The sequence below is a fragment of the Solanum verrucosum genome, unplaced genomic scaffold, assembly GCF_900185275.1.
Source record: "Solanum verrucosum unplaced genomic scaffold, falcon-dt-bn FXZP01000067.1, whole genome shotgun sequence".
Lineage (NCBI taxonomy): Eukaryota > Viridiplantae > Streptophyta > Magnoliopsida > Solanales > Solanaceae > Solanum > Solanum verrucosum.
Window position 1 is genome coordinate 1018399 of NW_026020175.1, and position 17037 is coordinate 1035435.

At 35.3% G+C, this 17037-nt stretch overlaps 1 protein-coding gene across 4 annotated transcripts in view; it reads left to right on the forward strand.

The window, feature by feature from the left end:
- The window catches only part of LOC125828873 (probable LRR receptor-like serine/threonine-protein kinase At1g06840), a 28417-nt gene that overhangs the window by 7256 nt on the left and 4124 nt on the right, over positions 1 to 17037 (forward strand). For all 4 annotated transcript variants that reach the window (XM_049508192.1, XM_049508190.1, XM_049508189.1 and 1 more), the window contains 14 exons: positions 3640 to 3783; positions 3877 to 3945; positions 4025 to 4096; positions 4230 to 4304; positions 4808 to 4876; positions 5103 to 5171; positions 5417 to 5488; positions 5609 to 5695; positions 6130 to 6198; positions 10272 to 10786; positions 11626 to 11787; positions 14153 to 14436; positions 15100 to 15151; positions 15511 to 15755. In XM_049508192.1, coding sequence (XP_049364149.1) covers positions 3640 to 3783; positions 3877 to 3945; positions 4025 to 4096; positions 4230 to 4304; positions 4808 to 4876; positions 5103 to 5171; positions 5417 to 5488; positions 5609 to 5695; positions 6130 to 6198; positions 10272 to 10786; positions 11626 to 11787; positions 14153 to 14436; positions 15100 to 15151; positions 15511 to 15755 — 1984 coding nt within the window. The remainder of the gene's footprint in view (positions 1 to 3639; positions 3784 to 3876; positions 3946 to 4024; positions 4097 to 4229; positions 4305 to 4807; positions 4877 to 5102; positions 5172 to 5416; positions 5489 to 5608; positions 5696 to 6129; positions 6199 to 10271; positions 10787 to 11625; positions 11788 to 14152; positions 14437 to 15099; positions 15152 to 15510; positions 15756 to 17037) is intronic.

Genomic DNA, 17037 nt, shown 5'->3' on the forward strand with positions numbered 1-17037 from the left:
TTAATGATAGATTTTGCAAGCATTCTCAATAGCGTTGAGAAGCTCAACGCAAGCAACTATGGATCATGGAGCACGAAAATGCAATATTACTTTCTTGGCCAAGAATTATGGGATATCATTGGTGGATCAGACACAACACCACCAACAGATGTTGAATCAGCAAAAAGCTGGAAGGTCAAAGCTGGAAAGGCCATGTATGCTCTCACTGTAACCATCGAGGATGAGTTCCTACAACGGATTAAGAATGTCAAGACACCCAAAGAAGCTTGGGACACCTTGGCGATGATTTTTACAAAGAAGAATGATGCGAGATTACAGAGGCATGAAAATGAGCTTTTGTCGATCTCTCAACGGAATATGACAATTAGTCAATACTTCTCAAAGGTAAAATCTTTATCTGATGAAATATCAAAATTAGATCCAAAGAATGCTATCACAGAGACAAGAATGAGGAGAATTATTGTTCATGGTCTAAGGTCGGAGTACAAAGGCATAATTACAGCCACACGAGGGTGGGCCACAGAACCAACTTTATCTGAGTTGGAAAATCTGTTGGCAAATGAAGAAGATTTGGAGAAGCCATTATCAAGTCTTACTATAAAAGACGAAGATAAGGTGCTCTTCAGCAAAAGGCAAGCCTATCAAAAAAGAGAAGCGGAGAGAAGCTCACGGCTAGGGGGAGACCAAGAGAATCAACATCAAAGAACTCAACGACAAAACAAGCAGGCGAAAGGCTTCAACAACCGGCAAATGCAAAAGTGCTACAATTGTGGAAAGAAAGGACACTATGCGAGATATTGTTGGTACAAGAAAGCTAAAGGTAATGTAGCTACTTCTACTCAAAATAAGAAAGATGAAGTCGAAGTTTGGGATTTCGAGACCTCTTATATAGTTGAAGAAACTAATCAACAAGAGGAGGTTGCCACCTGTCACTCTAACAAAGAATAGGAGATTGCACTTGCAACTGTGAGTGAGAAATTGGTCGATTATGAACATGATTGGATCGTTGATTCAGGATGCTCCAATCACATGACTGGTGATGAGAAAAAGCTCATTAACATGAGTGAATATAAAGGCAGTCGAGTTGTGGTGACTGCAAATAATTTTAAAATGCTAATAACTCATATTGGCAAGACGGTGTTTGTGCCTCATCACAACTCAAGACAAATGGAACTTCAAAATGTCTACCATGTTCCAGATATGAAGAAGAACTTATTATCTGTATCGCAACTAACAAATTCTAGTAACTATGTCTTGTTTGGACCAAATGACGTAAAAGTATATCGAAACTTAAAAGTTACAAGCACACCAATCATGAAAGGGAGAAGATTAGAATCAATCTACGTCATGTCAGCAGAGACAACTTATGTTGAGAAAATGCGGAGTAATAAAACAGCTAATCTATGGCATGCACGTCTTGGGCACGTGAGCTATTAGCAAACTAAAAATCATGATGCAACAATCAAACTTAAAAGGTCTTCCCAAGCTTGAGATAAGAGGAGACACTATATGTCTTGGATGTCAATATGGGAAAGCACATCAACTTCCCTATGGAGAATCAAAGTATCAAGCGAATGAGCCATTGGAGCTAGTACACTCAGACGTGTTTGGACCAGTGAAGCAGTCCTCCATCATCGGTTACCGTTACATGGTAACATTTATTGATGACTTCTCAAGGTACGTATGGATTTACTTCTTAAAAGAGAAATATGAAGTATTTGAGAAGTTTAAAGAGTTCCAATATACTGTGGAGAATGATATTGGAAGAAAAATCAAATGTCTCCGTACGGACAATGGGGGAGAATACACGTCACGAGAGTTCAATGACTATCTTAAAGAGAAGTTGATAAGATGACAACTAACTTGTCCGAATACGCCACAACAAAATGGAGTGGCTGAAAGAAAAAATAGACATTTGGCAGAGATATGCAGAAGTATGCTGCATAGTATAAATGAACCAACAAGGTTTTAGGCAGAATGCATGAAAATTGTTGTCCATAGCACCAACAGGTTGCCGCAAGCAAGATTGAGATTCATCTCACCATTTGAGAAACTTAAAGAGATGATTCCTACCGTAAGCAACTTTCAAGTTTTTGGTTGTGTGCGCTATGTGTTCGTGCCAGATCATCACCGCAGCAAGTTTGATAAGAAAGTTGTTCGTTGCATCTTTGTTGGATACGACGAACAAAGAAAAGGATGGAAGTGTTGTGACCCTACCACAAATCGGACATATGTGTCAAGAAATATGGTATTTGACGAAGCGTCATCTTGGTGGTCCAAAGAAGTTTCCCTACCAGACTCAATAGCTCTTGAACAAAAGCTTCAAATAAGCTCAATGAAGTAGAACAAGGGAACAAGATATAATCTAACCAAGAGGTATCTCCACAAAAGGAAAAGAAAAGCTTATGGCAAACTGGAGCTTGTGAAACACCAAATGAGTTGCAAGAAGAAGTCCAAGAAGAGTCACAATCACAATTGAGGAGGTCTACACGACTGAAGTGTCCAAATACTAAGTACATAGATGCAGCATTAACCGAGGTGGTTAACATCAAAGAGGCACCTACCTTTGAAGAAGCTTCAAAGAGTAGGGATCGAAATAATTCGACGAAGGTGGAGATCCTCAAAAGGTATGGACAACATGATGCTTGCAAAGTTTCAGGAATCGCTCATAACAGACGCAAAGAAAAAATTAAGTTGGTGTTGAGGGGGAGTGTTAAGAATTCATCACCGACTTAATTAATTACTTAAAATAAATCAAGAAAAATCTAGAATATTCCAGAGGTGTAGAGAATTGAAGGAAGATCTCTAGAATGAGTATTCTAGAAAGAATAGTCTAGAAATGTTCTAGAAAGAATAGTTCTAGAAAAAGATAATTAGGAATATTCTAGAAGAGTAGTGTGTATCTCTCTAGATTCTTCCATCTCCTCCTATAAATAGAGGTGGTCCGTTTGAGTTGTATGCAACCAAGAAAGCAACCAAGCAAGAAACAAAGTAACAAACCAAGTAAGAAAGTAAGAGAGCAAACAAGAGTGAGTGCTCAAGTAAAGAGTGTTGCTGAAGCAAGCAACGAGTGTGATCAAGATTGTAAGACCGAAGCGGGTTCTTACTTTGATATAATAAAATTCAAGTTGTGAGAAATCAATTGTGCCCGTCATCTCCAAACAACAATATTCAACATGGAGTTCATGTTTAATTTACTGTCAGGAGTTTCTGGTATAATATCTACAGAACTAAGTATACTAACTACTTGAACTCATCTGATGGAAGTTCTAAATATCATACATAACACTAGCGACAGCTACAAGGATTGACTGATATTCCATTTATGTTGTCTTGATTGAGAAATGAAGCTCTCATATGGCTATTATGCCAGCTAGAAGTCTTACCTTTATCATGAGAAGTCACATATACATATATTGGAATTTCAGTTCTCCATATAAGCCTCAATCAACATTTTTGAATCCCTGCTTCAATTGAAGCCCGAATATGCATATACCTCACTGTTGACAATCAGTACTATTGCTTACAGATTGTTTTAGCTGGAGATATCTAATAAACAACTTGCATATTGTCTGCATATATGGATTTTTCACATTTACGAGAAACTCCAGTCCAACTACCATTCTTCTGTTTTTGCAGGCTTTTGAGTGGAAATCATATATCAGGTTCTTTACCAGAAGAGCTTGGTTATCTTCCTAACTTGGTTAACTTTCAGTTGGATTCAAATGATATATCAGGACCAATACCAAAATCGTTTGCAAACTTGCCAAAAGTTGCACATTTGTGAGTTCTCCATAGAATCCAAAGATACTGTACTGTTTGTGGTGGCATGGAGATGTTTAGTTTCTGTACTGATCATTCTTGTTCTGGATGCAGCCATATGAATAACAATTCTATAAGCGGTCAAATTCCTCCAGAGCTGTCTGTTTTACCTCTTCGACACTTGTAAGAATCACCTTATCCAACAATATATAAATACTAGTAAGTTTCATGTTTGGATTTACTTGGATGTGCATTATTTCAGCCTTCTGGACAACAACAACTTATCAGGTCACCTTCCACCAGAGCTTGCACGGATGCCGAGCTTAAAGATGCTGTATTACCTGCCTTTGAAATCTTAAGCTTTTGCTGTTTCAATTTGTCTAGATTCTCAACAATTTAATGTCATTTCAGCGTTAATAAACAAACCCCAACACCTCCTTCCCCCCTCACAATATCAACTTTTGCAGTCAACTTGACAACAATAACTTTGAAGGCTCTGTGGTTCCGGCTTCTTACAGCAATATGTCCAAACTCGTGAAGTTGTAAGTTACTAATATCTCGGGTTTTGTTGGTTTATGTCCTCTTTCCTGTCTGATGATATACATGCCCATTTTCACCAAGCAAGAATATAGAATTCTTAAGGAGATGTTTGCCATCACTCAAGGTTAAAGACCGTATTTATCCCAAACTTTGATCAGAAAACAAGTCCCCAGTGAACAGTCAGAAATAAATATATTCTCCCTTGTGATGTGACCTTTTCAGGCGCTAGAATTACAAAAGAGGATAAACAAAAAGTTTTCTCCATATTACATCAATGTACTCCCAATAAGGGTTTCCCACCCCCTTCCTCACAATAAATGAGAGGCTACAGCAGTATTTTCATTCTTTGGCAGTGACCTTTTGACATAACATGGAGTAACAATCTAAGACTGACGGAGGAACTCAATACTAATTTACTATATTATGAAGCTTATTGTGGTCATTCTATGATTATATTCACCATTCTTTAATTAATATTCTGCATATTATTTCATCAAACCTGCAGGAGTCTTAGGAACTGCAACTTGCAAGGAACAGTTCCTGACCTGAGCACAATACCAGGCCTTCTGTACTTGTAAGCATACTTCATTGAGAAATTCCTCTGTCCAATTAAACCACATTTTGAAGCTTATGTTCTTGTTGTTATGACCTCTTATAATGTTGATAGCTGCTAAATTTTGCTTAATAGTACCAGATGAAGTTGAACTCGTCTGCCATTCAATTTGCTTTGAAAACTTGAAAGATAGACAGTTAAATTTACAACCAATGACAATGCATCTGATGCCAATTTCTCATGTCAGGGACCTTAGCAGAAACCAACTCACGGGAAATATACCTTCCAATAAGCTGTCTGATAATATCACTACCATGTAAGATTCTGGTAAAATATTAAACTGCTTAAATTTTTACTGGTTAATACAGCCAACTTTTAATCTCACTCCCTTCTTCTTCTTCTCTCCTCCCCCTCCCCCACTCTCTATCAGTATTTGTGGGTAGGTGGTCTAATGGAATTACTGCCTTAACATAAACTCTTTTCTTTTTGATGTTTGAGTAACTCAGTCTTGGTAATATCAGACTCTCGATAGTGAAGTAACTACTTTGATGATGATTGCAGCATTCTGTCAGGAAACATACTTAATGGTTCTATTCCTTTGAACTTTTCTGCCCTTCCAAATCTGCAAAGGCTGTAAGGAGCTTCATTTGTTCAATCTTTGTTTCTTGATCCTCAGGTTATTTCAAATTTCATTTCGATACTATAATAGCTGCAGTATTGACACTTCCTTTCCTAAAATTATTTTTCTTGTAGGTCACTCAACAATAATAGGTTAAGTGGTTTTGTGCCAACTACCATTTGGGAGAATAAGACATTTTCCCCAGATGCAAAACTTATATTGTAAGAGTATCATTTGTTCAGTTTCCTCTTAACAGTACTTTATTTTTCATTTTTGTGCTGTATACTGCCCCACAATCGATTGGCTATATAAAGTTGTTAACCATAAGGTATAGATAAAAGCTTTTTGTAGAGAATCAACCAAAATTTATGTGTCAATTTCAGTTTGATAGCTATTCAGTGTACAAGTAGTTTTGGATAGACAAAGAAGTAATAAGTACAGATATGGAATAAAGTGTCTATTGGCAACAAGGTTTTTCCATCTCTATACAGTTAAAGTACAACAAGGGATAATGTGTCTGGTGTTTTGTTTTGCTAGAGGTATTATAGCACGTATACTTTCCTCTTACTAAACCATGCCATGTTTGACTAGAAGTGGCCCTCATATGTTAACACCTCAGATTTCTCGGCTGATCCAGTTGATCTCCTTTGTGCAGGAACCTTCAACGTAATTTACTCTCAGATATTTCAGGGATTCTTGATCCTCCTCCAAATGTCGATATTATGTAAGACCATATTTCTGCTAGTCTTGAACATACATATTTGTGTTACTTTCAGTTCTCAGCTTTTATATTTACTAGTTCTTGGACACATACAATGCATGTGTATTCCATACTAATTAATACAAATGAAAAGAAAACTCAAAGGGTCTGTTTGGAAAACCACCTGGTAATTGGAATTGGTGTAATTACTAGGGTAGTAATTACCAATCTAGTAATTACACAGTCTAGTAATTACACTGACTTGTTTGGTTGCCACAGTGTAATTACACATGTCATGTTTGGATGCCACACTGTAATTACACATGTTGTGTTTGGATGTACAATTGCAATCATAAAATTATATTAAATTTTAAAAATAAAAATTAATTATTTAAAATTTATACTAGACAAATAAGAAACTTTATAAATAATATTAAATTAAATATTTAAGAGATATATTCTTTTTTTAAAATATATTACTTAATAAACATATGTTCTTAACTAATATTATGAAAAAATTATTGATTTATATTTTTTCAAATTAATATATTTCAATTGAATTGATAATAAAAACTAAAAGTATGAAGTTTCTACGAACATCCTGAAATGCATGTTTGATAAAAAGATTAATATATAAATAATATGTCATAAATTATTAAATATTCGACAAAAAGATAATCTATCAAGTCTTATTAAAAAATGACTTGCAATGTGAATTCAATATTACTAAAACAAATGAAACTGAAAATATAACATAAGTTATAAATTCAAAACAAAAAATTTAACATAATACTCTTATAGCAAATTTCAACATAGCATACATAAATATGATTTATTTTTTATTTTAAAAAAAAAACCGTAAGTCTATAACCTTACTTAACAATAAATTCTATTTTAATTTAAAAATTAGAATACTAATAAAATTATGCTAATGAGAAATAAGCATGGCATAAAGAAATAGATAATACGAAAAAATTGCATAGAATCACGTGAAGTAAGGTTGAGAACAAGAAGAAAATGAAATATAATAATATAAAATAAAAAATAAACATCTAGAAATTTTTAGAATAATAAAAATAAAAATAGAACTTAAAATAATATAAGTGAAAAAAATAAAAATAGAATTAAAAAAAATTAAAAATTAAAAGGTGATCAGTTGGTAATTACACCATGTAATTACCAGCAATTCACAACCTCTGTCTATGAATTGGAAAGTGTAATTACCCCCTGCCAATTACACCAATTACCTGCTGACCAAGTAATTACCCTGTCCAACCAACAGAACAATGTTAATTACACCAATTACACCAAATCCAATTACCAGGGTGTCCTTCCAAACAGGCCCCTAGTAGAAAATGAAAGTTCGAAGGAGAAATTATACCGTGCAGTAGGCTCTGCTCCTCATTCTCATTCGTTACCCTTCAGTATTCTATTTTGAATATAGGTAACTATTTTTATATATAAAGTTGGGTGTCATTATATCTTGAATAATGAAATTGAAGTAGTTCTGGAAATCATAAGAGAGAAAATCATTTGAAAAAGAAAAGAGAAAAGCAAACCCACAGTATCAACAATCTTATATCCAGTTATTGCAAGAAGAAGTTGCAAAAACTTTTCTACTATAGATCATCCAATTGCCATAAGTACGAATATCTAATCCAAATACCACAATGTTTGTTTATTCATAATATTTGAAAAGAAAAATGAGTTGCCCAGTCTTCGAACGCATGAGATGACAAAATGCATGGCAACCAAAATTAAATTCATACAAGTGCATATGAATTAAACTTCACGTGAAACTAAAATTCATGGCTGATTTTGTTTAAAACTGTCAAGACCCTAAAATCCCAAGCTGTGATGGCACCTACGCAAATCCCGTAGGTGATTCAATTACAATACTAGATCCATTTTAGCAATTTAAACCGTGGAATTAAAAGGGAAACCAGTTAATAAGGCAAAAGCAAGTGTTGCAGGAAATACACGATACGCCACCCAAAACCTGGTTCACAAGTGCAAGAGCTTCTAAAGTAGGATTACAATTCTCAATAAGTACTATGAATGTCCAAAAAGGAAAGATAGAAATAAATAAAAGGAATGGAGTCAGGTGTCTTGGAATAACCAAGCAGCTCACCCCGAAATCGAATACTCCAATCTATCACCAATTAGATGCAAGATAACCTATCACTCATACTCGGAACAAAATCTGCACTCCAACAGTGCAAAAAACAAGGGTGAGTATGAGAAACATGTGTACTCAGCAGCATCGTTGATCGACCCTAAATGAAGCAATAACGAGGGTTGGTTATACCATGCTTACCTTCACACTTCTCAATAACCATATCATTGACAAGTGTAAAGAATCCAAACAGTTAAATGAACAAGGTAGTTACAATTATCAGAATTCATCAAGTCAGGCAAGTAAGCTTCAGATAATGTCAACCAAACAGGTAAGAATCAATATGAAGTACGATAACCAATGCAATGCAAGTGATGTGAGATGAGATGCAATGCAATGGCCAATGCACCAGTACACACACTCCTGCGGTAGGTAGTCGGGACTCATGGAGGACTCGCAAGGTCCATATACTGCCCCCACAATCCGGTCTGTAGACCCATCGGGTAAAATAGTATCATCACTCCATCCAGAATCCGGTCTCTTAGACCCATCTGATAATCACTGTATCATCGTTTCATCCGGAATTCAGTCTTTTAAACTCATCAGACTAACCATATGATTCATCAAGTATATAATGCATGAGACATCATATGAAAGCATAATAGAATACTAGAGTTATGGAATACATGAACAGATAAAATGCCTTTCAACTAGTTCATACTTCAATTTACAAATAATAGTGAGTTATGAATATCAGATGGTCATACAAGCCATGTATCAACTAAAAGCTCAATTAGTCATGTTCTTACCCACTGTTATCATATAATTTTTTTGATGGGTAAAAGTTTTTATTAGTATGGTACCAAGATAGCACAGGACTAAGTACAAAGCTACAACATCTCCACAATCATACTACATATTCCCCGCTAAAAGATCCAAAAACAAAAAAACAAATATTGGTCCGTCCTATCTAAAGTACTACTATAACACCAAAAAAACAAGTTTTTTGATACATTTATTTTTTACTCTAGCAATCTACGGTCTTTTTCCCTCAAAGCATGTCTTGTTCCTTTCCAGCCAAACAGTCCAAAATATGCAAATGGGAATGGTCCTCCATATCTGTTTCGCTCTTCCCTTTACTCTTTGAGATTGCCAAACTTCCAACAGACTATTGATCCTGTGATATAACCAGAGACACACCCATAATGTTCAGAAACAAATTTCCAGCATTGTCTTGAGAAACTGCAATGTAGGAACAAGTGCTCAACTGTTTCCTGCTCCCTGTTACAAAAAAACATCTGCTGCACATGGAATAGTCTCTCCTTTGCAGGTTATTTTGGTTTAAACGAGCATCCCTGGCAGCTAACCAACCAAAGCAGGCTGCTTTCAAAGGTGCCTTGGTTCTCCAGATCATTTTCCAGGGCCAGTAAGGAATACCCTGATTATTCTGCTGTAGAAACATTTTAGAAGAACTTTTGATTGAAAATAATTTATCCCTGTTATGGACCCAACTAACACATCTGTTTTATCTCAATCAATTAAGCATGTGTTCAGTTGTTCCATCAGTTGACCGAAACTTTCTACTTCTCTATCATTCAAGTTTCTCCTGATAGTAATATGCCAGCCTGAGTTTCATGGAAATTTAACAGGTTACATAACGAAGAATCAACAAGTTTTTCATTATGATGGAGCCAGTATACATTTGCTTTTTTGATTAATTCTAAAAACAAATTGCTCAACTTCTATCTCGGTTAAATGTGTTCTAGCTTCATCTGATAGCTTATGCATGTTTGTGTGCAACTGTGTGTGCCATATTTGCTGGTTGCACAAATTACATTAATAATGTGATGGGGTTAACCCATTTCCTGATATTTTAACTTGCAAATATTTTCAATGGCATAAAGTTCCGGCTCTTCTTATCACTCTTTGAAATTTCTGATTAAGCATTCATCAAATTATGACACTGAATAATAACTTTCAGGCTTTATGGAAATCCTGTATGTGGAAATGCAAATGAGCGTCAGATTACCCAATTTTGTAAACCAAAAGATGGAGATGAAGAGTATGGAGTCTTTAACAATTCCATTCCAAGTTGTGCAGCCCAGCAGCCTTGCAACAGTTATTCCGAACATGTCCCAACATTAGCGGATGGCTGCTTTTGTGCAGCACCTTTTGGAGTTGGTTTTCTTTTAAGAAGCCCTAGCTTTTCAGACTTTCCGCCACATTACAGTGACTTTGAGCAGTGGATAAAAGACAGTGTTAACTTGAATATTTATCAGATATACATTCATTCTGTTGCATGGCAAAGCGGTCCTAGGCTTAGGACGTTTTTGAAATTTTTCCCTCCACGTATAAATGATTCCAATGATTTTGCCAAATTTAATGACAGTGAGATAGTACGGATCGCAAACGTATTTGCCACCTTTAATCTTACTGGAAGTGATGTCTTTGGCTCATATGACCTGCTCAATTTCACTGCCATGGGATATAGTTCTGGTATGTCTCCAAACCCATTGTGTTTTTGCATAAGTAGGATATAATCTTTAATGTTATTCACAGATCAGATTGATTAAATGTGGACATTTTCAGTTGTAGTTGTGTAATGATTTCCTGAGGAATTTAAAGTAAAACCAAATTGAATCAAGAAAAAAAAATGTGAATCTCGTGTGCCCGTATGATTTTTTTCTTTTATTCTTGCTGATTCTTGAATATAATTATTATGATTATTATTAATGTCGTTTATCTTTACTGGTCATGCTCAGATACAAACTCTCTTTCCCGTTGTGCTCCATTTCGTTTCTGAAAATGTCTATTTATATCATCTATCTTGTGATATGGAACACAGTTTCTTCATGTTGTCGTTGAAGTATGCGAGTAAGAAAATTCAATGAAATGGTTTAGATACCCATGCATTATTGAAGCTTAACATCCTCATAGACATGCTAACCTGACAGAGATGCTAGTGATTCTTAGAGACTTTTGAGTACATTACTATAAGTTCTTAATTAAGTAAAATCTACAGACCCATTCAGAAACTCACGAGGAATTGCCTACTATTGTTTTATTTTTTATGTAAAGAAGAATTTGTTTATTAATGATACAGAATCTGTTTAACGAAACATTATAGAATCTTTGTAAGAAGAACAAAGATCTACTTTTTTATTTTTGTATTCTGTAAAGATGTTTCACAACACAGTCTTTGTCCTGAATATATATATCATTGTTACCTTTCTCAAAAAAATATGCTACCATATAAGAGAGACAATAACTTGCTCTGTTCTTGTCATTCTTCCTGCTTTCTCAAGATCAAATTCTGAAAATTTTCATTCTTGCAGCCCTTTTTCCCCCGTTGGGGGGAGGGGGAAGCAGAGTAAACATAGGCACCATGGCTGGAATTGTCTTTGGATCCTTATGTGCTGCAGCTGTGCTACTTATGGCCATAATATTCGTGTTTCTTAAAATGCGTCGAAGGTTCCACGTTTCAAAAGATCAATCATGTGAGTTAATCTTCAGTTATCGTATGTGACTTTGCCTCAGCTATGGGGAGTTTCTTCTCCATTTCTTTCACTCACCCCCGTTAGGACCTGCTGGTTAAGTAGTCAATAGACTTAACTTTTCTTGGATATTCTTATGAATCACCAAAAATGAGGCCGTGAAACCACATTTTTTGAGCGGTTCAAGCATATAACGCAAACTTCACACCTTATAATTTCCAATTTCCAGCTTCTGTAGAACAAAAGAACCATCTTTTTTGTATGTGGCAAACTATCTTTCTTAGTACGTTTGTTGGTAATTTAACTATGATATTACTTGATGTTTACTTTAAGTTTCTTTTTAGGAGAGAGAGTCTGGTGCTTTAATTCCTCACATGGCCAGAGAATTTTACGGGTTTTATGGAAAGTTTATGCATATTGCATTTTACAATAAGCTCTCCGCCAATGCCCCATCACCCCTAAAACAAAAAAGTGGAAAAGAAATAAATAGAAAGTGTGCTGGGCATGTATAACTAAGTAATACCCTTGTTGTAATGCGTCTGTTATTAGTATATTAATTATACTACAATTTATGTTCTTTTATTAGTCAGGGTTAATTGATATTCTTAAACAACATTATACCCAGTGTAGTCCCACAAATTAGGGCCCGAAGAGGGTAGAGTGTACCCAGACCTTACCCCTACCTCAAAGGTCTCAGGTTGTCTCCGATGATCCTCGACTCAAGAAAAACAGCCCAAAGTAGTCTAGAAAAAGAAATAATGGAAGTATAAGAAACAACAAATAGTAACAAAACAATATTACACAAAACACTATGATAGTCGAAGTACAAGGAACAATAGATAGTAACAGAAATTAATTGATATTCTTAAAGTGAAAAACATTAGTTGAAGCCAACTATTGTATCAAAGGTTCATTTGCATTGAAGTAATTGTTGAAAATTGCTTTTGTTGCTGCAGATTTACTAGGAATAACAAGTAGTTTAGTTGTAGGAGGAGTCTTCCGTTGAATTTAAATTTAAATCTAGTTGGATATATTTAATTGAGATAATTTAGGATTTTGAATTTTATTTTGCAGAATTTCTGATTTCAAGTTACTATTTTAAGCCCTCTATACTTAGCAAAATTATTGAAATACATAGTGTAATTACTTTCAAAAAAATTTTGGTGGCACCTTCTTTTAAAATAACCAAGTGGTGTCAACGCTTTCTTTGATATTAGGGCCCGTTTGGCCATGCGATATGAAATAATGATATGGAATCATAATATGAAATCATGCTTTTTGGAATCAACATAAAATCGCATGTCCAAACGCTGATTTCATTTCACGATTTCATATCGTGACATGATATCACATGGCCATACGCCTACTTATTGAATCTGTGAGTTCATAATTTGTGAGTTCATTGAAGTACTTTCAACCACTTTAACCCATATATATTTTCAACCCATTTTTAATCCGTGCTTATTTATAATGCGCATGGCTATTTCAACCAATACCAATTTCAACTAAATTTTAATTCATGCTACTTTCAAACCCATTTTTCAACCATGACAAGCAATCGTCTCTGTTTGAGTGTCCCACAAATTTTCACCAGTGAGAACTATCAAATTTGGTGAGTGAAGTTCAAGTCTTCCTATGAAACGTATAATTCATTGCGATGTAGTGTTGGAAGAGAAGTTTTTACAACACTTTTTGCAAATTTTATAATTGTCCATATTAAAACACTTTCAAAAGAGCTTTCAGGCAGAAAATGTTATTGAGGTGCTTTTTATGCACAAAACAAAAAGAACAAGAAAGATTCATGTTACAAAAGTATGCAAAGTTGGAGACACTCAAAATAATCCTCAAGCACAAACAACAGAAATAGAAATTGAGGAATAACTTTTTTAAATTTCAGCAACAAAAGCAAAGGAGTGTTGGAAATAGTTTTTGTTATTGCAGATTTACAGAATAACTAGTTTAGTTGCAGGAGGAGTATATGTTTGAATTTTAAATTAGTTTAGTTGCAGGAGGAGTATCTGTTTGAATTTAAATTTAAGTTTTGTTGAGATAGTTTAGGATTTTGAATTTTATTTTGCAGATTTTCTGTTTTCAAGTTGTCTATTTAAAGCGCTCTATGCTTGATAAAATTATTTAGAGACATTTTAGAATTGTTCTTCCAATCTTTTTTGATGCACCATCTTTAAAAAAATAAAAAACAGTCATGCTATCATCACCTAAGCTTTTTCCTTTCATTCTTTTATGAAAACTTTTCATGCTAATGTTTTCAATGAATATCTAACTATGAGTAATTGAACCTTCTATGTCATTAATCTCTACCCAAGACCACATGGAACTCATAGTAATGTTCCTTTCATTTCTTTTGTAGTGCCAAAATTTCCAATGCGAATAGAAGGTGTTAAGGCATTGGGTTTTAAGGAATTAGAGGCAGCAACTAACAGTTTTAGTAGTACAACTATAATTGGTCAAGGAGGCTATGGAAAGGTCTACAAAGGCATTTTGGCAGAGGGCACAATAGTGGCAATAAAACGTGCACAACAAGGCTCATTACAGGGGGAAAAAGAGTTCTATACTGAGATAGAATTACTGTCACGTTTGCATCACCGAAATCTGGTTTCTTTGGTGGGATACTGTAATGAAGGAATTGAACAAGTAAGATTCTCCAAACTGGAAAAATAATACACAATATATATATATATATATATATATTCTTATGGTGATCGTCTCAGTTCAATAGTCAACTTCTGATTGCCCAGTTCTGGTTGAACACCTAGGCCAAAATTGAAATTTGTGCCTTGTTGATCATTTTGAATTCCTTGCTGCCAGTGTGCAGAAGCAATCAAGCATAACATCAATCACCTTCTACAACTTAGAGAAATCTATTTGATATCAATCCAGATGCTAATGAAATGACAAGCATCACATAAATGATAGTTAAATTGCAGCGCAAAGTTCATAGACTTAGCTGATTCTTCTGTTAAAGTAAACTCAAGCAAAAGTCTTCTGAGATAGTATTTTCATCATATATCTTTTTTTGTCACCAATTTTTATCACATGTTAAGTGATTCAATTTGTGAGCAAATCCAATCTACAGTACTTAGATCACTAAATATTTAGTTCAACCAGCAGTCCCATCTATGAGCCACTCATCAGTTACATCCCTCATACTTGCGTACATACTCTGGTTGCATTAGTGAAATGCATGTCTTCTGAAAAATTAATCAAATTAAGAAACAGATGGAATGATAAGAAAGGATATTAAGTTTTGTAGTTTTCTGTTCTACTTTTGTAATAGTTGGTTTCATGTGCATGCAGATGTTGGTGTATGAGTTCATGCCAAATGGTTCCTTACATGATCTTCTCTCTGGTATGTGATGTATCCTTCCTTCGCCTATGGTGTCATTTGACTTCCTTTTGTTAGAATCAAGCACATTTATTCTCCTTTTTTCACTTTTTCTACTGGTGTTCTTTATTTTTATCCAAAAAAGAGGGTGAAAGATGTCCCTCTAGTAAAGAGTGCTTGTATACATGAAAGTAAATCTAATTTCTCAGAGATCGTTTTTTTTCTGAAGTTTTTACTTCATTTTGACTCCTGAACTCTAATGGTCAGTTTCCTACTTTCTTCACTTGTGTGATGAGGTCATCAACATGTTTATCACGTGGAACCTTATATTCTTAATTGTAATCATGTGTTAGTAAGATTATTAAAGATCTTTATTTTTACAGCTAGATATGAGCAACGTCTGAGTCTTGGAACAAGGTTATACATTGCTTTAGGTGCTGCCAGGGGCATCCTCTACCTCCATTCTGAAGCTGATCCTCCAATAATCCATCGTGATATCAAGCCAAATAACATACTGTTGGACTCCAAGTTCACCGCAAAAGTTTCTGATTTTGGAATCTCAAGGCTTGCACCATTACCTGATGCTGAAACGAGTGGAAATGTTTCAACTGTTGTGAAAGGAACTCCTGTAAGGCTTTACTCGTCTTATATGTTGAAGCCTGCAATAGAAAATCGCATTGCAATAAGACCTGCAACTTAAGCAATCTAGGTAGCATGACTACAGACCAGGACTTGATATTCTTCAAAATCAATGATAAAAAATGGCTGAGAATAGGGAGAACTTTTCTATATTCATTCTAACATATGCATGAAATTGTCTCATTAAATGGATCAAATTTCCTATCAAAATAATTAATCAACAGTGTGATACACTCATCTTCTTAAGCACTTCAATAATGGACGGTTGACCTTCTTCCACCCTTTCGTGTGTTCCCCACCTCCATCGATCATTGCAGAATTTAAACATGAGTCTACATCTCACAGTAAAAATTGATGGACAAAACAATTGTCTTAAAAAAAATGTTTTTTCAGTGACATGCTTAAGACACATTTTAAAGGTAGTTACTGTTGAGTCCCACATTGGTCGGTGGGAGGCAAATTTGTCTCCATATAGTGTCTTGGACAATCTTCCACTCATGAGTTAGCTTTTGGGGTTTAGTTAGGCCCAAAATACATTTCTTTATCATGGTATCAGAGCTAAGCCAAGCTCACAAGTCAACACACAAGGCTCTTAGGAATGGTGCCTTGAGTGCTCAATCGGCACAGATGTCTTTATCATTCCCACAGATAGCGGGCAGGGTATAATCGGTCCATACACTGAGCCTCCAACACTCGTTGGGCGCCCAACGCTCACCTTGAAGATGTGCGTCGCCCATAGAGTTTCCTAACTCATATGGATACCATAGACACTCCTTAGAGATGCCTAGGCAGGCCCTTGAGGATCCCCCTCAAGGTTGCTCACTTGGTACGGCTTGATGCCAGCACCCATGGGGGAGGTTGGCTGAGCATGCAACACATCTGCCCCTTTTTTTATGCTTTAAAGAAATAAGTCACACTGGATGATTGTTTTGGTCAGAGAATCATAATGGGTATTTCTTATTGATCCGAACTCCAAAGGACATCGTTTGTTCCTAAAGACTTGTCTTGACATCCTTCACACCTCCATGAAGTTTCACACCTCCATTGACTTTTTATTTTTAGTTAAGAGAATGCCTATATATATATTGCTACTTTGATTTGTTCATTAATGATTTAATTGTTAGTTGACTTTTTATTTTTAGTTAAGAGAATGCCCTTACACTGAACCAAACTTTTGAAAAAATAACACCGACACCGAACCGAGAAACCGAATTAGTTCGGGTAGGTTTTTTGGTTTTCCGGTATTTATGTCCACCCTTACCCACAACTGC